Below are 25,486 nucleotides of genomic sequence, written 5' to 3'. Positions count from 1 at the left end.
ATTCAAAAGTCGGCCCCCAGGAATCACATAAAAATGTCCAATTGGCCCGTTTAATTAAATAGATAAAATTTATTTTGATTGACACAGTGAATTAAACATATGTATGTATACGTTTTTGTAAATGCAAATAATGTCGTTTTAGATGACATCATAATTTGTGACGTTTTCAACCAAAAGGTACCACATTGTCGCTTGTTGATAAGGTTGATTTCTAATTGAAGCTATATGGAAGTAGCGCCTTATATAACATTATGTGACAGGGACAATATAATAAAACACTATCAATGATGGTTTCCTTGGTAGTGTTTTATTGTACACAATGTTATATAACATAAATAACATTTTATATAACAGCCAGTGTGTGACCAGAGGACTCGAAATAACGACAAAGGTAACCCCCCCTCCCTTAGTAAATATAACAAAAGAAATGAATTTAAAATACATTTTTACTGTTTGAGCAACCAAAATTGTACCATGAAGAGTAACTATAGTTGGTCAAGCAAATCTTTTCAGTAGAAATAGGCGGCAAATTAAAAAAATGTAGGCGCGAAGAGTTATCGTCCCATAGAAAATTTGAAATTCGCCAGTTTTTCTATTGACGAGATTTGTTTGACCAACTATATATAGCATGTGCCATTAGAAAACATAAGATCTAATCGTATCTACTCGTAGGGCGAAAAACGCCCCAGCGGCAAACATCCGAAACGCCAAACAACATGATTTTAACAAATAAAATGCAATATTTTATTAAAAATAAACAAGTAAAAAAATTGTTTTATAATATATATTTGGTTACGTTGACTGAACTGTTATTATTTTAGATCAAACACCTACCTCAAAACATGTAGGTATTCTCAAGTTTTCAATGGTTGCAAACAAGCGCAAGACCCTTCGAATTGTACTCCGTAGCCTAGTGTATTTACAACTCTATCCTCCTAAGTCCTAGTTATGTTTGTAGTTGAAACCTTTTTATTACATTATATGTAGTTAAAGATTAGATTTTGTCCTTTTAAACGGACATTGGGACTTAGCAGGCTATAGAGGTGATACATGCTGGTTAGTTAGTATATAGTTAGTTATATAGATCTATGTAATCAATTACTACGAAGTACGTAAACAGCACTGAGTACGCTTGAAATTTAATCCACACAAGAACAGTTTCAAGTCAACATACGACACAGAAATAATGTAAAAGTAATTATTCAAAATTACAATCTACCATTTCATGTGATTCCCGTAAATATTATATTTCACAAATGACTTTGTGACAAGATATTAGGTGAATTCGGGTAATTCCGAATAAGTCAAGACTATCGGGTTATTCCGAAAATGGACTGTAAAAGTAACAAGATGCTATGGGAAATTTTCAGTACCCAAACTTCTGAAATAATTGGAATTACCTGAATATACCTCTGTTAAAAAACTACACAATAGTTAATCCTTCGACCGATTTAATCTTCTTACTAAACTGTCAGTCACACGCCAACAACTTAGAGAGTAAAAGTCGTCCTTGAAAGCTTCAAGGTTACTTTGACTGCATATATGACAACTATAGTTTTTTTTTTAGCTTTTCAACGTAACGAATGGTTAAACATTGTGTAATGTAGACGGACCAAGCTAACTCTGCATGGCTCTTGTTATGACATAGTGTGACAATGTTAATTTTTTATGAAAGTTTAAAATGACACTCCCTCACTTTGTTCTGTTCAAGTCGGTGCACAGTTAGCTCAGACGGACTCCAACATTTTTTTTATAAAAATGCGTATCTTAAGATCGAACCTGCGACCTGCATTGCCATTCAAAACGTGTCATATGCGAAATATATAATATATTTTAACATTTTACTTCACTGTTAAGTCTAATGAAAATAGGTTTATTTAATTTCATTGTATTTTAAGCGATATACACATCACACGCAATCTGCTGGGACGAACGGAGCGATATATTGAGCTTTCTAAAGGGGCCTACTGACTATCAGTCCGCCGGACGATATCGGCCTGTCAGTTAGAACAAAAATTTGACAGTTCCGAACAACTGACAGGCCGATATCGTCCGGCGGACTGATAGTCTGTGGGCCCCTTAAGATCTGTTGCTCCGCTTGCCGCAGATTCGGCGTCAATGTGTGATTCGCCTTATGGAAATGTCGTACTGTCCGGAAGTACAGTATTTACAATATAATTCGACGCCCGGGTGCCTAGCCAAGGTGACGATCTCTTGCGCTACGACAACGAAACGCTTTGTCTCTCTATCACTCTTTAATATTAGTGCGACAGTGACAATTGTCTCTTGGCTACGCACCCTGTACTCAATATTATAGAAATTATACCGTCTCTCTAGAAATTAGATTCTTTTTGACAACTATAGTGGCTTCAAATGTTGAGCTACAGACCATTATACTCGTAAATGTCAATGGCGTTCAGTGACCTATTCCCAATAGACCACAAATTCATTGCATTTGTTTTATTATGTCAATAATAGACCCGTGTGACTTAAACGTAAACATAAAGGCCCCTTAATCGAGATTCATTCACGCGCTCGTAGCCCGGTCAACGTAGTCCAATCAAAAAGACGTTCGGTTTTTATAAACCAACTAGGTATTAGTATTTAGAGTCCGACCAAGCTAACTCGGCAGCGATTCTGACAGCACAGACTGTGAAAGTGTTAATTTAAACGTCTAACTTCTATGAAATCATGACGTTTAAAATAACACTTGCACAGCTCGCTGTGGGACAAGGTTAATTTGTGTAAAATTGTCCACTATTTTTTTTATAAAGGAAAAATATTTTTATTCCTCGATTGTGGCAAATGAGCATAAGGTGCCTGTAAAGCAATACCGACAACTTACAGACGTGAGCAACTTCAGAGGTGTCACATACTCGTTGCTGATAGTAAATAATAAGTTTTTCCAAAATAGCACATGAACTTTTGATTGGACCACTTGTGGCAAAAACGCGAAACAACCAATTTAAACAAAAACTCGTTTAAATTGCTTTCAAGACCCAAGTACAGTCAGACGCGATTTCATCCAAAGTTACACTTCATACAATAATATCCGTAAATGACAACTGAGGAGTCTTTTCAAAAGGGCTTATTTCTCTATAAACACCATACAAAAATAAGCCCTTTTGAAACGACAGTCCTCAACTGTACATAATGTATGTAAAAACATGCGTCTCATTATTTAGACAAAAACTAACACTTAAAATCATTTCATTTCAAGATTTTACTTTGTTATTTCTAAACCTTTCTTTTTTACTTAATTCTTGTAAATTTGCGTTTAAGTTCACAATAACAAGAAACACGTTTTTTTACACAACATTCTTGACAGTTGTCAAATTCAACAAACCAGAACAAATTACCATTCTCTCTCTCTCTTTCACTCACGTCACGCACAACCGTATTATTTTACTTTCAATTATATACCTACACGCGCTGTCTGTGTCAACTTCTTTGACATCTGTCAACGTTATTGACAGCTGTCAAAATCAGGCGAATTTTTACTTTTGGAAATACAATTAACTATTGTAGTTTTTTCACTGGATTATAACTATGAATATTTGAGATTTCTTGACAGTTTTCTAAACTAAATCTAATATTAATTTTGGTTTATACAATGGCAAGAAATTTATTTATTTTATTCCGTCTTTCCTTTGGCGCTTTTTCCAATATTTTATTATGCTTTCAATTTAGTTTTGTGCCTGTTACAGTGTTAAACTAGTTCAGAACTTACGTTTTCAAGTTGTAATTATCATGAAATAAAACTATGAAAACGGATTATATCGCGGATATTGAATTTATAATACATCCCGACGTTTCGAACTCTTTACAGCGTTCGTGGTCAACGGGTGACTGCCAGATTCAATATACGCGATATAATCCGTTTTCATAGTTTTATTTCATGAGTAACTATCGCGGTAACCGAAGACAATATTTGTAATTATCAGTTAAAAGACAGATATCATACACACAAAGTTAAAATACACAATAAATAGCGCCATCTACAAAAATAGCATCAACGTAGTATTGGCATTCCTTAAAAAAAAATAACACTAGTCACGATCTAGACATAAATTAACACTTTCATTATGAAAAACAACGATTTGTTAGATAATTTTCACAAACTCATTTTTTCTGAGTAGCGATTTTTCTCACTGCGGTTTTTCACGATCGCAAATTTCTTTATTCGTCTTTTTTCATGTAGCGTATTAAAATGTTTATTTTTTTCGCTACTCAGAAAAAATGCTTTTGTGAAAATGATCTAACAAGTCAAAACAACATCGTAACAAATCGTGACCCGCGTTACTTAAACTGGAGATTCTGTGCTCTCAATTAACTTCTCTGGTGTCGTTGTACTGTACTGTACCTAAAGTTGACACGACAGCGCCCTGACTATAGTCCCAGTAATACTAGAATCGCCTAACGGCACACTTGATCACTATGTCATAGTGTTCACTTATAGATCCTTCTAGATTAACTAGATTTCATTTTGATCAATTAGCGGAAGCCGTACGAGCCCAATTTCAAAGAAAAACGGCAAATCGATGTACAGTTTAGCCATTTGGCACACGCATACTAGAGGTCAAAACATTTTTGACACGCAGTTCTTAAAAAAAATCCCTTAGGAGGGGTGCTGAGTATTTTTTTTTTTTTTTTTTAAACCTATCGTGTGTGGTAATATGTGGGTTTTTTGAGGCGATTCTAAAAATATACCACATATTTCAGCCATTTTTTTATTAAAACATAAATAATTTTCAAAACATACCAGGTTTTGGCTTCTCCAGACACGATATGGCCAATTTATTTTTTGTACGATATACCACAAATGATACGTGATATCCTCATATCTTACCCCAGCGAACCAATTTTGAAAATAATTTAATTTAGTTATTTTTTGCGTACACTATATTATTTCATCAAATTCACTCGTTGTTTTAACAAATACATCAATCAGGATTTCAAATTATTTAAACTTTCCATTGTTGCTCCGACTTTCATTTCAAAGTTCATAGTTCCACATTATGAGCGTGTCACATGTGCGTTGACGTTTCAGCAAACACTATGACATAGCGAAAGGCATCACAGACAAATATACAGTGTGGGAGAAATTAATGGGCCCTGGAGAGAAAGCTGTTTATTTAAAAAAATAAAAGAATGTTTCCTTTGAGTAAAGCTAATTTAAGGTTTTAAGGCACTTTCCCTCCAGGGCCCATTATTTTTTTCCACCCTGTATAACCGAATTGTTTTGTCTTAAGACTACCGGCGGTTGACATTTCATACAGTTTTTTTTAAGTTCATAATTTTGATTTCTATAATATTTTAGTATATATAATAAATATAATAATTTGTTTTGATCTACAGTTATCTTCATACGTAGCAAACAAGCGTACGGCCTTATGGTAAGCATCTATAGTCTATAGACGCCAGGAACATAAAAATTTTACAATCGGTTTTAACCGATCTGAGCAAATTCATTTCACAACAATATAAAAACCTTTAGATTAGAATATTTCATTTGATGATTTTAAAAATGATTTGTATACAGTTAATTCTTGTCAAAATTTTCATTTTGGATACTTACAAGCTATATCCCTGACTGTAATTTTCTTTAAACACTCAACTACTATTAATTGAGACGATTCTACGAGCTCAAACTTTATCAAATTAGATTTTTAATAATATTTTTATTACCTTCGGTCGCCATCAGACCAGCTTGATGGTACCTTTACATTGTCACTGAAATTGAATAATAAACATCTTTGACTACAAATTCTGTCAATTTTGACCTGTCAAAATGTCAACCGCCGGCAAATATCACGGACGTCACAGATGACCACCGACCGACCGACTTTCGAATATATAAATATATCTTTTAAATATAGTTACATAGTTGTAAAGCCAGCCATAGAAATAAAATTCATGATTTTTTTTTACTTCCAAGAGTGAATAGGCTGTTACTGAACCGGTGAGCTCCATCTTAGGCCCTGTCTTCACCTTCCATCAGGTGTGACTAGGGCCAATCGCCGATCAGTTTATAATAAAAAAAAAAAAAAAATGTGCAGCATTCAGGCAGAGGCAACATAGATATTTGTCGATAAAGGTGATTTCTAATAGGGAATATTACTGCAATGTTCTACCGCCAGAGTGCAGCACTAGCACAAACTGTGATAGAGTAACTTAAATATACAAACAGTAACACTTCTGTACAACAGTGGACTTTATTACAATAGTTATTTGTGCAACAAGAGAGGAAAGTTGGTTTTTCTTGCGAGTGTTAATTTTATTTTACCGTACCGTAACGTACCGTACCGTACCGTACCATACCATAAAAAAAAATGTTATAAAAGTATGAAGTTCATGGCCTTCACTAAATTAAAAAGCTACATTGTTTCACTCCCTGGAGTGAGGAAAGTCGCACTTTCCTCACTCCAGGGAGTGACGAAAGTAGGCTTGTTCGAGCTGCTGAGGTGAAAAAGACAGTCCATCTATGGACAGTTAAAGAGTGTGGGCGATGGTACTGTTTTTTGACAAGTTTACTCAGTATTATTTGTTAAGAATAAATATGACATTGATGCATCAAGGCGGTTTGTTTACTGTTTATGCTAGTGGCGCCCCCTACACAGAGTTTTGCGTAATATTCTCTTCTTCTACCTAAGCCTTTTCCCATTATCTGGGGTCGGCTCTCCTTGTCCTCTTCCTCCACACAGGACGACCGGGGCCGGGTTTAGGGGAGGGAGCTACTGGCCTGAGCCTCCCGGGCCCCCACCAGGGGCCAGGGGTATCCACTCCTTTGTTGCCCCGGGGCCTCCAGACCTATAAATCCGGCCCCGAGAACGATTATATTATAAATATTGCGTAATATTCCCTACTGACCCTTTAGTCCCGGTTACTTATTATGCCACTACAATGGAAAACTAGCACTAAGCTCTTCGGAAAGTATGTGATCACCGTGCCTATGAACGCTTGCTCCAGAGGTGCCATCTGCATGTTGCCGACACTTTATTTAACTTTTCTCATTTCTAGCGGCTGACTTTACATTTAAATTATTCTTACTGATATCTTCGAGGTCTTTGCTTAAGAAAATATCTCATTTTAATTGCTTTTCGTCAAATATCACTCGTATACCTCACCTTAGTATTCTAGTGAAATATACTGATTTTCCTCATAAGAGGAATTTTTAAGTTTTTATACTACCACCGCTTTGCTAACATTAGAAACGGAATCCGTACTAGACATTCGTTTTAGAGATTGCTGCAGTCATAACAATTTCTATTGACATCATTTAAGGGTCTCCGGCAAGCTCGGTTCTCCATACAAACGTAGTCCACTCTCATTTTAAAACGACTAGCTAGATTGTTCTGAAACTTTGTACTTACAATAGGATAAGGTATATCTGTCTGTAATTAGTTTATGTAGCTTCAGATACCATAGTTTAAAAAAAACAGCGAATTTAAGTATACCATACAAAACTTGTTTTTTCTCTTTTTCGTTTGTTTTATAAACTGGAGCTATATAAACTAATTTCAGACCTAGATATACCTCATGTCATTGTATGTGCAAAGTTTAATTACAATCCAACACGTAGTTTTAAAATGAGAGCGGAATTCCGTTTGTATGGGAAGGTACAATTCGGCTGAGCTTGCCGGGGACCCTTAATGAAATTTAAGACAAAAACTAACGTTTTAGGTTTAAGTAGACCAAGACATTTCGAACTTGACCCGCAAGTCCTAATATTGGCCCGCGTAAAGACTCAAACATCGCCTAGGGTCAAAAATCTTAGATTTTTAAGACGAAAGGGGACTACCGCCTCAAAACCGGTTTTCCATACAAATGTATTCCCCATTTTCCTCTCTGGATTTTCATTATTGATTTTTTTACACAGTTTGATGTATTTTAATTATAGCTATGCCCGACCGTTAGATTTGTTTAATTATTATAAAAGTTAAGAGCGAAAAACAGGTTTCATACAAATATTTAAAAGCCCCTAACTCTTATAATAAAGTAAAAACCGAAAAAAAACGGGCATAGCTATAGTTTGTCAAGGGACTGTCTCATTTCGGGCGTAGACGGAGTTGCTGGCATTCAGAAGAAGGGGATGTGTAGTTTTTTTTGTTCTTATTTACTGACAAGATTTGCTTGACCAACTATATGATTCAAATACATCACATTGTGTAGAAAAAAAACCATAATGTCAATATCCAGGGAGAAAAATGAGGACTACGTTTGAGAATCGATCGTCCCCTATCCTCTTAAGTCTATTAAAATTAGTAAAGTGACAGATCTCAAATTGACTTCTATACGGCAGATTATGTCAATATCATGGCCATTTTAAACGCCTAATTCTTTGGACACATATCGTTGCTATACTAACCCCTCATATCTGCAACAATCATTTGATGGAAATATCGCTTTTCTTTAAAGATAAGATAAAGATAAAAATCAATTTATTCAAGTAGGATCTGTTGGATCGCTTTTGCATCGTCAAAAATCTACATTTTATCTTACACGAAATTAATACTATTTCTAAAGCACGCATGCGCATAAAGTGCGATTACCTAATGGTAGTTACATAAAAATTATACATACCTACTTGTTGGCTGAATCAGCATTTTGCATCGTCAAAAACAAAATTATAAGCACAATAATCAAATTCTAACAATAATAGGAATCTAACTTTCATTCGGAATACGGTTTTTGTCATCAAATGAGTGTTGCAGATACGAGGTTGAGTAAGTATAGCGGCGATATTTGAAAGTGTCTCTTCATCTGAATGATATTTATCTGGGAGTATCATACCATAAATATTGAATTTCGTTATCTATTGCAAAGAAATTAGGTGAAATAATATTAGATATTGACACGACTACAAAATACAAACTGACAACGCACACTTTCGTGATGCACACTTGATGATTTCTTCTTTTCTGTTGTTGTCTGTACATGTTCGTACATGTTTTGTGATCGTCACGAATAACTATCAATGAAAAATGTTTACCAGTTCTTCTTTTTTCTAAGTGTTGCTGAACTGATGATGATGATTGAGCAGTGTCAGTATACGAGTGAGACGGAGCTATATTGTTGATATATTGGTTTCACCGGTCGACGGCTGCGAGAACAAACTAACGCCACCTGGAAGTAAACAGGTTTTTTGTCAAAAAAAAAACAATTTTGATACAAGCTTTTATAGCAGACTGTACTTTTCGTTTAACAGGCGATGAAATACTGTGAATTACAATAGGATACTCAGCATATTACTAAAAAAAGACCTCTAGTAAAAAAATGAAGTTAACAATACCTCTATGAAAAAACCGGCCAAGTGCGAGTCGGACTCGCGTTCCAAGGGTTCCGTATATTACACAATTTAAACAATGTATTTTTCATGTGAAACGTGAGTGAAATGTCTTTAAAAAACCCGTAGGGGTCGGATCAAAAACTAAGTAATTAAGTCCGACTCACGCTTGACTGCGATTTCTAATAGGTTTTCCTGTAATCTATAGGTAAATATCTATTTTGTTTATTTTTTTCAAAATTTTAGGCCCAGTAGTTTCGGAGATAAAGGGGGGGAATGGTCATTTTTTGCCTATTTTCTTGAATAACTTCTAAATTATTTATCCTAAAATTATAAAAAAAAAATTTGAGATTCTCACAACGAGCTTTTTCATTTGATATATAACACGATATATAACACACTAAAAAACTTTATTTTTTAATTTTTTTATTTACCCCCTAAAAGTGGCCCCCATGTTTAAAATTCATTTGTTTTCGTTACATGTCCGTCTTTGGGTCACAAACGTACATATGTATACCAAATTTCAACTTAATTGGTCGAGTAGTTTCGGAGAAAATAGGCTGTGACAGACGGACGGACAGACGGACAAACAGACAGACAGACAGACAGACGCACGAGTGATCCTATAAGGGTTCCGTTTTTTCCTTTTGAGGTACGGAACCCTAAAAATGAGATCAATTTTTCTCATCGCCCGTACGAAGGAATACTACTAGACTACCTAAAGCAGTGAGGTTGAAGTCACTCACAAATATATAAAAAAAGTTATACTGTTAAATGGTCAAATGCTACGTGCTGTCGATATTTCTCTATGGTGTCGAAGGGTGGACCATTAATAAGACTATGGAGGTTAAGATCAATGCATTCGAAATGTGGTTATACCGAAGAATGTAAAAAATTTCCTGGAGAGACAAAGTTTCAAACATTGAAGTTCTGAATAGAATGAACAAAAAACTTGAACTTTTGACCACCGTAAAGACAAGGAAAACCTCATATTTTGGACATATCTATAGACACGACAAGTATAACATAATTCGTAACATCTTGGAAGGGAAAATCGACGGCAAAAGGAGCAGAGGAAGGAGAAAGCTAACCTGGATAGACAACATTAAAAGCTGGTCCAATATTAATGACACTGCCAGTTTGTCTAGACTGGCACAGGATAGAACCAAGTTCCGTAAGATGGTCGCCGACATCCGCTGAGGATATGGCACAGCGAGAAGAAGATACCGTTAAAACATGGAGGTGATATATTATTGGCCGGTACTGTATCTCTTAATACATAACTTATTTGATGATGTACAATTATTGATGAGATACGTAGTACTATGGTCAAATTTATCTATTTTAAAGTAAGATATCCATTATTTATGTCATTGCCAAACGTCAAATGTCAAACGACAAGCGTAAAGGCCGCACTTATGTGGCAGAAAGAGATGGGTGTATGGATGTTTGCATCGTGTGTTGCCTGTTGAAGCTCAGCCGGGCTAGCACATGATTGGCGCGACAGTATCTCGCGGCGAGATAGACTACACGTCCCTGTTTAATTAATACAGTTAGAAAAAGACAGGTATGTTGCTAGGCCTATAGGGGCGCCCTCTATAATTTGCGAGATACTGTCGCGCCAATCATGTGCTAGGCCTACAGGGGCGCCTTCTATAATTTGCGAGATACTGTCGCGCCAATCATGTGCTAGGCCTACAGGGGCGCCCTCTATAATTTGCGTGATACTGTCGCGCCAATCATGTGCTAGGCCTACAGGGGCGCCCTCTATAATTTGCGAGATACTGTCGCGCCAATCATGTGCTAGGCCTACAGGGGCGCCCTCTATAATTTGCGAGATACTGTCGCGCCAATCATGTGCTAGGCCTACAGGGGCGCCCTCTATAATTTGCAAGATACTGTCGCGCCAATCATGTGCTTAGGCCTACAGGGGCGCCCTCTATAATCTTTTACAATTTTATGTACCACTATGCGGGATGACAAAAATGATCAAACGGCCTTCCGTGTATAATTAGACTTGCCGGGTAACACATTGTGGTCCTGTTCCCTATACCTGGAGGTATACTTACAGAACTTGATGGGGTTGTAACGCGGCGAGATGTGCGGGGGAGGGGGGCACGTTGGGCGGCGCGGGGGGCAGCAGCGTCTGCGCGAGCCCCTCGAACCGCCCGCCGGCCTCGAAACCGTTCTGCTGCAACCAGACCACTACTTAGTAGGCAGACACATTTTTATTCATTAATTAGTAATTACACACAGATGAAAATTCCAAAAAGACCATTGCTCTCGGTTGGAAACCGCCGGACGGAAGCCGTGGCTCCGGGCATCCTGTACGCTCAGTTATCACTTTATTTACGTGGTCTTACGTGGTGGTGGGATCGTGATGGTCAGACGTAGAGGTTGGACGTATCGGGTAGTACGGGTAGTATTACACATCATCATCATCATCATATCAGCCTTTTCTCGCCCACTGCTGAGCATAGGCCTCTCTTCCAGTACGCCACTTGTCCCGGTCCCGAGCTAATCTCATCCAGAAGTGACCCGCAATCTTCCGGATGTCGTCCACCCAACGAGCCAACAGACGCCAGGGGCTTCTTTCATTCGAAAGCGGCCACCATTCCGTTAACATTTTAGTCCACTCTGCCTAGCAACATGTCCCGCCCAACTCCATTTTAGTTTAGTAATGGCGAAACCAACGTCTTGCACCTTGGCGCGGCGACGTATCTCGACATTCCTTACTCGATCTTGAAGCTTGGTACCGAGCATGGCGCGCTCCATGGCTCTGTGCCACTCGGATTTTATGCTCAGCCTCCTTAGTGAGCGTCCATGTCTCGGCACCGTATGTCATGGTGGGCAGGACACATTGGTTGAAGAGGTGAGTTTTCAGGCAGGGTAGCCGATGTAGCCTGCTGTGTACTTCGATGTATGAGTAGCCGGGTAGTGTGGGGTATCTTACCGGGATCATGATGGTCGGACGTAGAGGCTGAATAGAGGGTTGCATCGGGTAGTACGGGTAGTATTGCACGGGGTAGCCGCTGTAGCCGATGTAGCCGGGGTAGCCGGCTGCCGCTGCGTACATCGCCGCCGCCGGGCTATACATTTGCTGTAACAAGACGAAGCTTGTAAAAACCTTGGGATACACTAGCATTATGCAATGGTAAGCATAAACGTGCATAACTTAAAACCAATGTCGCTGCAATCGTTTGCGTTCCATCTTGGAGTGTTCGAGCCCCAGGTTTAATATTTGAAAAAAAAAAAATTCTTGTTTATTCAGAAACAAAAGTCAGTTGGAACGAACATAATTCGTGGGTTGTTAACCCAGTTTTGATTTCTTGAACTTAAAAACTTCCTAAACAATATTTTTTTGAACTTAAAAACTTCCTAAACAATAATTATTTAGGTCAACTACGTTCATGTATTGTGCAAGTCCAAATAAATACCAATGAGGATATAATAAGATAGAGCGGTACTGTCATAGTAAATTTTGTGACCACTGTAAATTCACTGCCATCTATCGACATACTTTAAAACTGAAAATGAAGATTTATAAAAATACGTTAAAATATATTTAAATATGGATAAATGATTTTTTTATTTGTATTAATTATTTTTATATGATTTTGACCCATGTTCTTTCACTGGTATGCGTTAAAATTATAAATAACAAACGAAACCGTCAACGCCCTCTATACGAGAGTTGGCCAAAACTAGTGGCGCCATCTGATCGAGAATCAAATTTTCGTGATTTTCGAGGCACGTTTTTTCCTTAGACTGTATCCATCTATTACGGAGTTATATCTATCTTTGTAAATACATAAGTTACTAAGATTATATAACGACCTATTTATAACATTTCATCCGCCATTCTCTGCAAGTTACGTAACTGCCAATTACCAAGTGTAACTAATTTATAATTGCTTAAAACGTGAAAGTATGTTTATCTGATAGCGTCAATGTAAAAAAGCAAATACAAAACAAAGTTACTATTATTATATGGCAAAAGTGTTCACACGAAAGCCTGAAGAAACATTACACAGGTATTCAATTATACAAGGACATAAGGTAACCCATTTTATATGAGGCAATTTTTCAGACCGAGCGTATCGAGCGAGAGTTCTATCATCGTAAAATAGGCATTTATGCCAGAGTCATATACTCAGCTTTTTACTTCAATGACGAGAAAAATATGCAGATATAGATTAGATATATTTAATTCTTAAAGAAAAAGGAACAGTATTTTACGAAAAGGGATAAAACAAAGGCTTTCACTAAAAGATCGTCAAATGTTTAAGGTTATTTTACCGTATTTATTGAAGACTAAAGAAATGAGTATGGCGGCAGGCGGTATGGCAAGTCATGCAGGTCACGGGACTACATACCGGTAGCTGCTGGGTCAGAGCTGGGATCTGGTGATGTTGGAGCTGATCATACGGGGGCGGGGCGTACACGGCGCCTCCAGCGCCTGCCCCGGCTCCTCCGAAGGTCATGCCGTACGGAGAGCCTCCTGCCACTAAAAACAATTCTTAAATTGAAATATGAAAAGCAGTGCCAGGAAAAAAATATAATATAAAGTCTTTCTATAAGGGGTCTCTGTCAACTCAAAATCTAGTAACCTGTGTTAGACTACTGCGTGTGTGTGTGTGTGTAACTATGGAACCAATTGTAATTGGAGAAAACCAGACTATCCTAAGAAGGCCTAGTTTCTTCTCACTGTGGAAGGTTAGATTGTATGTAGTTGTTTCTGTTAAGACTAGTGCTTGTTTATCTTCTATTGTGGTCCTTTTAAAGATTATAGCCTCTTCCAACTTGACCTATTAGAATTGGCTTTGAGGTGTCCATCCAGCAATTTTTACGATGTCGTTCTCCCATCTCATCTTTTGTTGCAAAAACCTTACCTCCATATTGCTGCGCGGCGTGCTGCGGCGGCGCCGGCAGGAAGGGCCCCTGCGGCGGCTGCGGCTGCGGGTACGCGCCCAGCGGCGGCGTCACTGCAACAACGACTCCGTCACGCGACCGCCACGACACCCGACCGCGACCGCCCACCAACACGTATCCTGGGCCGGTTCGCAGACCCATCGGCAAGCGAGCGAATTGGTAATGACCGTTCGATTGAGTGTATGCAGTTGTTTCTCTGCGTTCAGTGCTGTCATCTAGATTGTTATGGGATCTTAAGCGCCCCTTGTCCAATGGGTATGCGATACTCGAAATCGCCAAATGCAATTTGTAAATGAATGATCAGATACGTGTTATGTGGCTATCGACGCCTTGCATACTGCCTTTATTGAAATTTAGACACGTTAGTTGGCAGAATGATTGAGGATGTTTCTTACTAGAGATCACGATTAAAACTTGCTTCGAAATCAAAGGTTTTGGTTTAAGAATCACATTTATATAAGGTCAAATGTTAATGATTCTCCGAAGGCAGTAAAATGTTAAAGATAATGTTGCAAGTTTATGGTCTTTGAGCAAGTTTTACTCGCGTATTATCAGGCATTATTGTGATGCAGATGTACATTTGAAGCCTTTAGACAACAAGACACGGACAAATCTCACTATTAATCAAAATAGAAGCTATTGTAAACACACTGAAATATCAAAATTTCACGGTTTATGGGTGAGAGTTGTTCATGTTGAAATGTGTTGACAGGTCCATGTACAGATCTCTAGAAGAAAGATCCTCTTTAGCGTCTCGGTCGCGATTGGGGGTAGTTCTCGCGCCAAAGCGCGCCAAAACCCAAGCCCGAGCATTCACGCTTGACGTCGCTGTGTGGCCATGCTAAAATTGTGCACAAAATTTGGAATAATTGTATATTTTGAGGTAACTAAGCCAAGAAACGTAGTAATAGAAACTGTAAATATTCGATAAAAAATATGGTCCAGATAGTTTTTAGCGTGGCCTTAAAATGGACGTAAATACACATACAACTATGAAACAAAGTCAAAGTACTAATAATAACAAAACTATGTTTTTTTTTGTCATTTCCATCCATTTCGCGCGTCACTGACGTCATTGTTAACGACAAGCGATGCCCATACAACGCAATACATAATATATATAACAGAATTTCTTCAAACCAAGTACACGTTTGAAAAAACTCATAGGTGACACTTCGGTGCAATTTATATCAACTGTTCCGAAGACTGAGCTCAACACTGGAGGTGCTGAACTACTGTTTTTTTTTATTTACAATGCATTCTTTTAATGACCACACTGGCTATACATGTTGAAATTTAAATCATCAGTCATACTCTGCGTAGTGACATTATAGGTCTAAAAATTTGGCTGTTTCATACATTCCGGCTGATGCCGCTGATTTCTATGGGACTGTCATAATTTTTTAGCGATTTTGGCATTGGTGCCATAATAAAAGTTGTTCAGTATGACCTATGAAGTCACGGAGAGTATAGCTGGTGATTAAAATTTCACCCTGTAGGTATGCCGTTCGGTAATACCATTTCTGAAGAAACAACGTGAAACTGATGAATATGAAGTTATAACAGAGATGGAAGCATGAATGGTGCATAATCAGGCGCTATTTGAAGTAAAAGCCTGGTTTTTAACGAGGTTATCTCAGAAACTCGTACGAACAGCATACCGAACTGAATGTACTTTTGTACAGGCGCTATTAAATATATCGAAGCGGCCAACGTGTTCACAAATATCTAAACAAAGCCTCAATTATAAAGAAGTTAAAGTGCATGCTCAGATATTTTTGAACACCTCGACAGCTCAGATATATCTGATGGTGACCATACAATCAGAAGGTTAAATCAAGCCGAGTGCAGAGATAACGAGTGTGATCATTTTGGTAAAAAAAGGTCTTAAATTACAAAAAAAAAAAACAATCACACAGTAAAGAACCTTTAAGAAAAGACATTATTATATTATATCTATTTAATTTAAACTCTGAACTTTGGATAAATTATATTAAATATTTTTATATTTTTATCTAAAATTCAAAGTAGTCGACCGATAAAATGAGGGTCGAACGTGAATACATGTTGTGAACATTCCTTGAAAAAACATATTTATATCTAACCAAGTAGCTAATGATCGAAACATAGTACCAAGATTTCTTGTTCAAAAAGTTCATATAAATATTTACTCATACATTTTGCTGTTCGAACTATAAAAGCGATGCGAAAAAAGCGAAAAACTTATGATGGGTGCACTGAAGGACAAAGACATGCGAGAAACAGAACCATTACTAAACGAAAAACATGCTTCTATCTATATCTAGTCTAACGATAACGAAACTAAAAAAAAACTCAACACAAAGGCTTATACACTGCAAAATATTTTAACATGCCTACAACTGCTAAACAGCAAAATTATTTTACTAATACTTTTAACGTCACAAAAATCCTGGTAATACCCCTTAGAACATAAATCTATCTTATACCTACGTTTAAATATTTCATACGTGACAAAAATGATGAAAGGGAACTTAGGTAACGGCAAAAGTGTTCAGATATTTTTAAACTGTCGCCTGTGTAGCTTAATCTGCTTTTGATTGTATCTTATAAGGAAATTCCCTTTCATCACTGTCGGTTATCGTATGATATACTTAAAACAACTCAATTAAGCTTAACTTTTAAATACCGCAGCAAGCAAGAATATAACGTTAGATTTAACGGTAACCCACAAAAAACAATTATAACCAGCGTTTATGTATATATTAAATACTTGATTATAATGTCTAATTATGTGGCAAGACAAGTTTAACGTTATATCTTAGGGAAAAGACACGAATTAGAAAGGACTCTAAACCCTAAATCCGGTACCCTGTAAAAGACAATGTTATGACTAAAAACAAGTGGATCCTAGAAAAAGGTGTAAAAGTCATGTTAGGTGGGGGTAAAAGTGGGTATCTGGCATTCTTCCCTGTCCTTCTAAAGCTCGGTTAAGCATGCACTCTGTGGCAGATACATCGCCACAGACAAAATGCATGGAGATCATAAACATCTGTCACATTACTAAGTGGGGAACAGAAGTTATGTTTCAAGGTAATTCTCCAATGGATACTTTTTTATAATCTCACGTTAATACTATTAAATTTTTCTAACAATATAGGACTTTTATTCTTGTGTGTATGATAAGGGTATGACCGAATTTTTTATAGAACAATTTTTTCTGCTCTATATAGCACAACCGAGGTTTGATCCCACGATTTTTGACCACCACCATATGTGTATTATTACAATATGACAGGTTAAACCCCAAAGTGTCTAAAACTAAGCTCCATCGAATTGAGATAAGTACAGTCGAAGGCAAAAATATCGATCCAGACAAATGGCTCAAAAATATGTGAACACGACTTTATTGTGTAAGGTGTAAGAGCGGCCACATATTTTTGAAACTTTGGGAATGTATATATATTTATGCCCTTGACTGTAGCTTTCGCATTTTAACGAAAAGGGCCCACAAAATCGACCTCGCATTTTAAACATGTACTATAGAAAAAGTGTTTGTACATCGTCATCTGCCTGTCATGCAAGGCCGGGCCGGGCTCTTCATATTTATGCAAATTGAAGTAAAGTGCTTCAGGCTATAAGGAAATTATGCTTATGTTCGTGCCATTTGACGATAGGGCATGTGTTTATGGGGGAAGTTAAATTGAATTATTTCACACTTAGTAAAAGATGTTTTAATCGTTCGATCCCTTATTATAGCTTACGAATCGATAAAATTGAGTTAGATATGTTTTTCTTCTCTAGAATCCAATGGAGAATTACCATTAACATTTTTAGGACATCCTAACTGTTAATTAGCGACTACTTCCCGTACAGTACGTAATGTAATTTATGTACAATTCGGTAGGTATATTTATAATCTTCATGCATCCCCTTATAATATTCACACACGCTAACACTGTGACATTCCTGATAATGACAACCAACTGTATGACCGCTACAGCTTTCAATTGCTAAAAATCATTTAACTTTTCATTTAATCCAGCCTTTATTCAGTAAGCTCTTATCTGTTTATGATAAGGATCTTTTTTTTGTTGTTAACGGAGTGGGCGAATGCTGTTACGCGATAAGGATCCTGATCTAATTTTTAGTCGGCTTTTTGCATTTTTTCCGACCACGATTGCCTCTAGTTTATTCTGTTTTGTTTTTTCGAAGATTGAACACGATAATTTTTTCGTTTGCCAAGAAAAGGCTGAAAAGGTATATAGACATAGGATATACGTTATATTCTTCTAATATGTATTATTATTATTAAACACGAAACGTCAACGTTGTATTTTTTTTTATTAATTATTTATTAATACTTTATTTCAAGCAACATGGCTCATAAAAGCAGTGAAACATTAAAATTGAAAATAAAAAATTAAGAATAAAATTTAAGTTAATTAAAATTAAAATACAAATTCTATTGACCTATGGGAAACATGTCAGAAAATATAATTAAGATTTAGAAAAATATAAACATATTATTATTGATTGTATTCTTATTTCAATTTAATTTAATGTCAAAAGTAAAATCATTAACATGTCTCCGATAAATCAATTAATATTATACATATATCTTTTTATTATAAATATATCTCTTATTTCACCCAATTTATAAGGCTAAACTCATTGTTATTCTTGAAATGCAGCCCCAAAGTCTGATGTGTGATGCAAATCTGGTTTTATGTCAGTCCTTTGTGCGCAAACGCATGTTAATGTCTGATTATCTTATTGCGTGGGACCGGCGTGGTCACAAACTTTTTATTGTGGCATGAATTCAAGCTATAATGTGATTGTGTAAAGGAATTTAGTTACAAGTTACAAGCAATATCTGGATGATTACATGAATTTTGAGACCTCTTGTAACATTGAAGTGTTCAAATTTAACTCTCCTAAAACAATTTTATAACTACAAAATCAATTCAAGCCTGCCCAAGATATATCTACTTATTTATCAGTTTAACAAAAATAATAGGGGCATAATTTGTTTGGAAGATATCGCTTTTTAAAATCACCTTTTTAAAATGCTTGCCACATTTATTTTAAAGAACTACGTTTGTATTTTAATTATTTATTAAGCAATATTGTATTTGTTTATTATAAAAATTATGAGTATCTTTGAAGGCACAAAAGTTATAAAAGTTTGACGAGTAGCGGTCATAGCAAAGAACGCACATTACTCATAGTAACACGCATTCTTAAGTTGTTATTGTTACAATTCATCTGACATATACTAGAAACTGGCACAAAAGTATGACAAAATAAAGTTTTTGTGTCAGTTTTACCATCACCTTACTTTAAAATAGTCACAAATGTGGATATAAACAACTCAGCTTTTTCTTTTTACCTTTTTTTAACTTTTAATTTTAACTGTTTTGTTTATATGCTGTTAGTATAAACACAGTCTTATATTAAAGATGTGAACCCTACATTATTTGAAAATGTTTTAATAATGTAAAGTTCAAATCTTATTTTAGCACAAAATCTTGAAATATAATTTTGTGCGTAATTATGGAATCTCAAGATATATATTAATAAAAGTCGAATATTTTTTATTTTATTTTATGGAGCTAAAAGCCATTTTTATTTTAAACCATATTTTTTTCATCGATGGTCATATAATTAGCTCCATGCATGAATTTATTTTTATTTTTGGATTCATAATTTATATCGTTGGAACACCGGAAATGATAAAAATACTTTTGTAAACCTTAACATTATTTTATTAAAAAATATTTAAAATGTTGAAAATTTTTGAGCGGTTGAAACGCTCATAATTTTTGGCGCGAATTCGACAGAGCGTGATGACGTCACACGTTGGGCGGCCCAACTGACGTTTGCTACTAATGACACTAATCTGTCGAACGCGTGACGTCACGTGGCGTTTCGAGCGTTTCGCTCACTAGCTTTTCGCGGGCAAATTTTTGTACTTTTTATTTATAATTTTAAGTAATTAAATGGTAATTTAAAAACGGAAATGCATTTGTAACATGATATAACGGTAACAAACATCCGAATAAAACATATTTCGTTCAAATATAAACTTCATGCATGAGGCTAATTATCAGACTAATGATATTTCATGTCAATTTTTTCTATGTTAAACTAGCCATGTCATGCCTAGTTTTAACCATCTGCAAAAATGTAAAATAGAGTTTGTTCCAGTAGACTAAACCTTAAAAAATTTAAAGTTGGAAACCATTCTAGATAGATAGATAAATGATTTATTTGTGTGTGTGTTTGTATCATTCTAATTTATACATAACCATCCTTGAGATTCCATGAGATCAAAACGAATAATGTGAAATTAGACGTCTTTACGTTATTACGAAAGAATGGAAAATGTTGACGTCACCACACCATTTGTTCCGGCATTACCTATTACTAGCTTATGAATACTAAGTAAAAAAAAACAAAACTTGAAAAGATGACCAGTTATAAAATATAAAAGGACATCGTTCAGACAAAAAGACAAGTTCAAATAATGGTTTTTTATAATTATATAACAAAATATGTGCCATTTTCATCCAAAAGGGTACTTATTGTCGGTTGTCGATAAGGCGTTATTTCCATATAGCTTCGATTTGAAATCAACTTTATCGACAAGCGACAATGTGGTACCTTTTGGTTGAAAACGTCACATATATCGTGTTGTCTTAATGTCTATTAGTGGTGCAAAAATTCTAGCAATAGAATCGAACAATCATTGGCCATTTGTTCAATTAATGACATAAAAATGGCCAATCATTATTTAAAAAAAAAGTGTAAAAAATTAATGAAAAAAAATAAGCTGTGAAACTAAATGTGTATCGAGAAAGAAAATTAAATAATAGCAAAAAACACTGAGAATTTATTAACAAATTACAACGAGATATATCCATTATTGTTATTCCATTAAAACTAATGGATAACTCTCATACACAACTTATTTTTTTAGTTTTAGTGTTAACTAGAACCTAATCAAGTGTGTATGTATGTATCTGGAAGGACCTTTATGTTACACCATACATTTCAAGCCAAAAACATCTACTGTACAGCCAACCAATTAGCCTCGTTCCTTGGTCCTTCCAAGAATAAAAAAACCGTCCAACTTTGTACCGACTTGAACAAAACAAAGTGAAGTAGTGTCATTATAAACGGCATGTTCATAGAAATATGACATCAACGATGACATTGCCACACTTTGGCGTTGCAAATTCCATGCAGAGTTAGCTTAGTCCGACTGTATACTTGTCTATTATTTATAACTACATCAAATACACAAACACTTGAAAAGGTTTCAAAAACTCGTGGCGGGTTGATTGATACTCATATCCACGAAACACTCGTAAATATTCTTATTTATTACCAAACTTGTTATATAAAAATACGTAAACTAAGTCTCTTGAGACAGATGGTGTCATCGGCATAAATCATTCTATAAAAAGATCATGATATAAACCCAAGTTAGGTTAGGATGCTGTTAATTGTTTTCTCTTAGAAAATCGTCTGGAATCGTCACCATTATTTTACGTTTTAATACCAACCGAGTCAAATGTCATATTTGTTCAAATACAGATCAAAAATTGGTTATGGCGATAAAAATAAGTTGTAATGTCGTTATGCGCCTACCTCAGGCGTGTAAAATAAAAAAAAACCGGACAAGTGCGAGTCGGACTAACACCCACCGAGGGTTCCGTACTTTTTAGTATTTTTTGTTATAGCCGCAACAGACATACATCATCTGTGAATAATTCAGCAGTCTAGCTATCACGGTTCATGAGATAGAGCCTGGGCCGTGTAGCATAATAAACAACAACTAATATTACAAGCGGAACTGCTTTTCTAATAAGTGGAATTAGAAAAGGAGTTCCGCTTGTAATATTAGTTGTAGTTTATTATGCAACACGGCCCTGGTGACAGACAGACGGACAGCGGAGTCTTAGTAATATAGGGTCCCGTTATTACCCTTTGGGTTTCCTAAAAAGGAAGGAATGGAAAAACGCGCACGCTTCCAGTTCGCTTCCCTTTGCAGTAAGCTCAGTTCAGTTGGTTCAGAGCGATCGCGTTTTCCGAAAAGTCGCAAGTTTGCATCTTGTCATTTTTCCCTTAAGATAAAAAATTTTAAGCTCCCAAATTAATGAAGAATAAATATATTTCATCCCTATTTTCCTATGTCAATAAATTTAATGTCTTTTGTATGATTATATAATAGCTTTAAACTGAACTGTCATGATACTCATGATTGTGATATAGACCGAGGTCGCCACCCACTTGCAAAAATAATCACTGCTATTCCGAATTCCACTGCCCACAGATTTATATAATAAATGCGTCCAACTTTATATTGTATTCTGCAAGTTAATTTTTAGGGTTCCATAGATGAAAGAAATCATATTATTAAGAGTCCCCGGCAAGCTCGGCCGAATTGCACATTCCCATAGAAACGTAGTTCAACTCTCATTTTAAAACTACGTGTTGGATTGTAATGAAACTTTGCACATAAAATGACATGGGGTATATCTAGGTCTGAAATTAGTTTATATAGCTCCAGTTTATAAAACAAACGAAATAGAGCAAAAGCAAGTTTTTGTATAAAAAACTTAAATTCGCTGTATTTTTTTAACTATGTTATCTGAAGTTACATAAACTAATTACAGGCATAGATATACCTTATCCTATTGTAAGTAAAAAGTTTTAGAGCAATCTAGCTAGTCGTTTTAAAATGAGAGCGGAACTAAGTTTGTATGGAGAACTGAGCTTGCGGAGACCCAAAAAAAATGTAAATATCTACATAAATATCTCTTTTTATTAACCCCGTAAAATATAATAGCAATCAACCCACCACAGCGGTTACAATCAACACATACTGTCGTCCACTCGTTACGCACATCATATGTCTTCTATATGTCAAAAGGAAGAAATAAAATGTCTAGTGATCATTACATGGCAGTCCGGAGGCCGCGCCCGCGCCGAGTGTCCCGGAGCGCTGGGTCAAGTATCAACAAGGGTTTAGAATGGGGGTCGCAATGGTGTCACCAATGGTTTTTGAAGGTTTTGGGGTTTTTCATGAAAGTACAAGTTTAATATTACAAATGTGTAGGCTACCTTTTTTATTATATAGGAGACAAACAAGCATATGAATCACTGGATGGGAAACAATTACAATCGCCATGTTTGGAACTCTTTCTAAAAGTGTCCAGGTCCAACACGGTCACTTTTAGTACAGTCGAGTTCATAAATATGTATACATTTCTTAGCCTTAATCCATTGCAATAAGGGGAAAAAATGTACATATTTATGAACTTGACTGTACCATAGGTCTCCCAAAAAATAAAAATATTTGTAATAATCATGCCCAGGGTGCTTTCACAGAAACATCCCCGCATTTTAAACTTTTTGTCCAAAAACTTTTGCAATAAAATACTTGTTAAGTTCTGAAAACAGCCCCCCAATCAAATCTAAAGGTCACAAACCCTATGTTTACTGGACAAGATTCCGAAATAAAGATATTTTATTTTAATTTTTAATTTTTTTAAGTTTGGGTATTGTAACTATCAAAGAAAAATGAAACAGTACTGTTTTACTGAACAAAATCAGATTATTCACTTAAAACCTATGCTTTTATGTACCATAAAGTGGAACTTGTACATAAAAACAAGATTTTCAAACAAGAATGTCTAATTTCAAATCAAGGGACAGTGGACTTAGTGGCAAACGCAAACAGGTTTTGCCAAATCATCAAATAAAAATAATCAATAATCATTATAAAATAATAATCAATAATTATTATCAAGGATGTGGGTTCGAGTCCCACATTGACCAGAGTTGATCATCGTTGATTTTTTCATTGTGATTGACATCTGTATATACAATTTATAGATTGTAATAATCATTATAATTAAATTATTTTTGATATGTAACAAAAAAATTGTTAGTTATTTTTGAACCATTGTGACCCCCTAGATTATTTAGGCATTGGAGGCTTATAACCGCTTACCAAGTCGGCTGGACAAGCCAAACCTGAGCCTTCAAAAATAAAAATATATGTAGAGTAGGTTTTTGCAAACCAAATTTCAATCTCTTATATAAGTATAAGCTTTTAATTATTGTGTGGCATTTGTAATACCATCAAGGCCGCATAAATAATGAGATATTGAACATAAATCAGGCACACTTAATGTTATTGTAAAAAAACTTTGTAAGAACAATGGATAGGTAGGTAACTGTAAAATAATCAAGATTTTATATTTATAATTGCAGACAAATATATTCCATTTCCACTACTTTAGTGTAAAAATAGTAAATATTTATGATATTCGACGTAGTTTTATAGGAATTCTGTACAGATTTAAAGAAATTTGCAAGTTTTAAGTCGCAGTAAAACTGTACTACGCCCTCGTCATGTAACTGTAATTTCTGGCAATCATTAGATATTTTACCAACAAAATATCATCTAATATGGAAGATACAGCCGATTGATACCAATTTAGGGTAAAATTATACTAAATTTAAACCATATTTCGTTCCCACATAAAAGAAAATCGGTGCGAGCAGTCAACCATCTTGGATTTTGGGAAATATTGATCTACCGCAGCAGAAGTGCAAATACTTCACAATAGAACGATGAATACTTTATTACAAAGAACAAATTCATGTTTTCAATAGATTACGAGACGCAGGAAGTATAAATTTCAATCAAGGCCTCAATGGGGTTACATATGCCAACGCAAAGTAAAATAACAAGATTCGTAATGAATAAAGTGCATAAATACCTTTTTTGTCTGCCATTTATTTAACTAACGATTGCGTATTAGTTATGGTTAAGAAATAACAGTAAAACTACTTGAATAATTGCGATTTGCGAATAAAATAGTCAACGCAGTCACGGACAGTACGCTTCAACGATTATTTTTCGCAACGATTCAGAGGCGCTAGTGATGTGCCCTTCACTTCACGTCCGTAATCGATCGACTAAAGAGTTGTCAAAAAAATATGACATTTAGGTTGGGTGGTTGGGTGGCAAGGGCAAAGAATATAATCAGGGCAAGGGAGACATTTATTGAATTACATATTTTATAAACAAATATATGAACATTTTATTGAACAAAGTCGTAAAGACGCTGCGCCGCAATTAGAAATAATGACTGTGATGCTGGCACCACACTTCGCCTTATTTGGCAAATATTCGTGTTGCATCTCTTTCCTTTGACATACCAAACAAAAGGGATGCAAGACGAATATTTGCCAAATACAGCGAAGTGT

General features: G+C 35.7%; 1 protein-coding gene across 2 annotated transcripts; it reads right to left on the bottom strand.

The window, feature by feature from the left end:
* Nucleotides 1–2,046: 2,046 nt before the first annotated feature.
* LOC134752950 (DAZ-associated protein 2-like) lies at nt 2,047–25,173 on the bottom strand. Of its 2 annotated transcripts, none has more exons than XM_063688730.1 (6): nt 24,997–25,173; nt 14,179–14,271; nt 13,663–13,793; nt 12,240–12,386; nt 11,356–11,477; nt 2,047–9,126 (listed from the first exon to the last, which is right to left on the bottom strand). In XM_063688730.1, exons 1-6 carry the CDS (start codon nt 25,010–25,012, stop codon nt 9,117–9,119), a joined length of 519 nt encoding a protein of 172 aa, XP_063544800.1. In that variant the 5' UTR covers nt 25,013–25,173; the 3' UTR covers nt 2,047–9,116. The 2 variants fall into 2 exon arrangements, with proteins under 2 accessions (XP_063544800.1, XP_063544801.1); XM_063688731.1 differs by having other exon boundaries at nt 11,356–11,474.
* Nucleotides 25,174–25,486: the final 313 nt, after the last annotated feature.

The sequence above is a fragment of the Cydia strobilella genome, chromosome 25, assembly GCF_947568885.1.
Source record: "Cydia strobilella chromosome 25, ilCydStro3.1, whole genome shotgun sequence".
In the NCBI taxonomy this organism is placed as follows: Eukaryota; Metazoa; Arthropoda; class Insecta; order Lepidoptera; family Tortricidae; genus Cydia; species Cydia strobilella.
This window is presented reverse-complemented; position numbering and strand designations above follow the sequence as displayed.

Coding starts and splice junctions, on each gene's coding strand:
- LOC134752950 (XM_063688730.1), bottom strand. Junction 12,387..13,662: donor CTCTGACCCAGCAGCTACCG/GTATGTAGTCCC, acceptor GTCTTGTTACAG/CAAATGTATAGCCCGGCGGC. Junction 11,478..12,239: donor GTCCGACCATCATGATCCCG/GTAAGATACCCC, acceptor GTCTGGTTGCAG/CAGAACGGTTTCGAGGCCGG.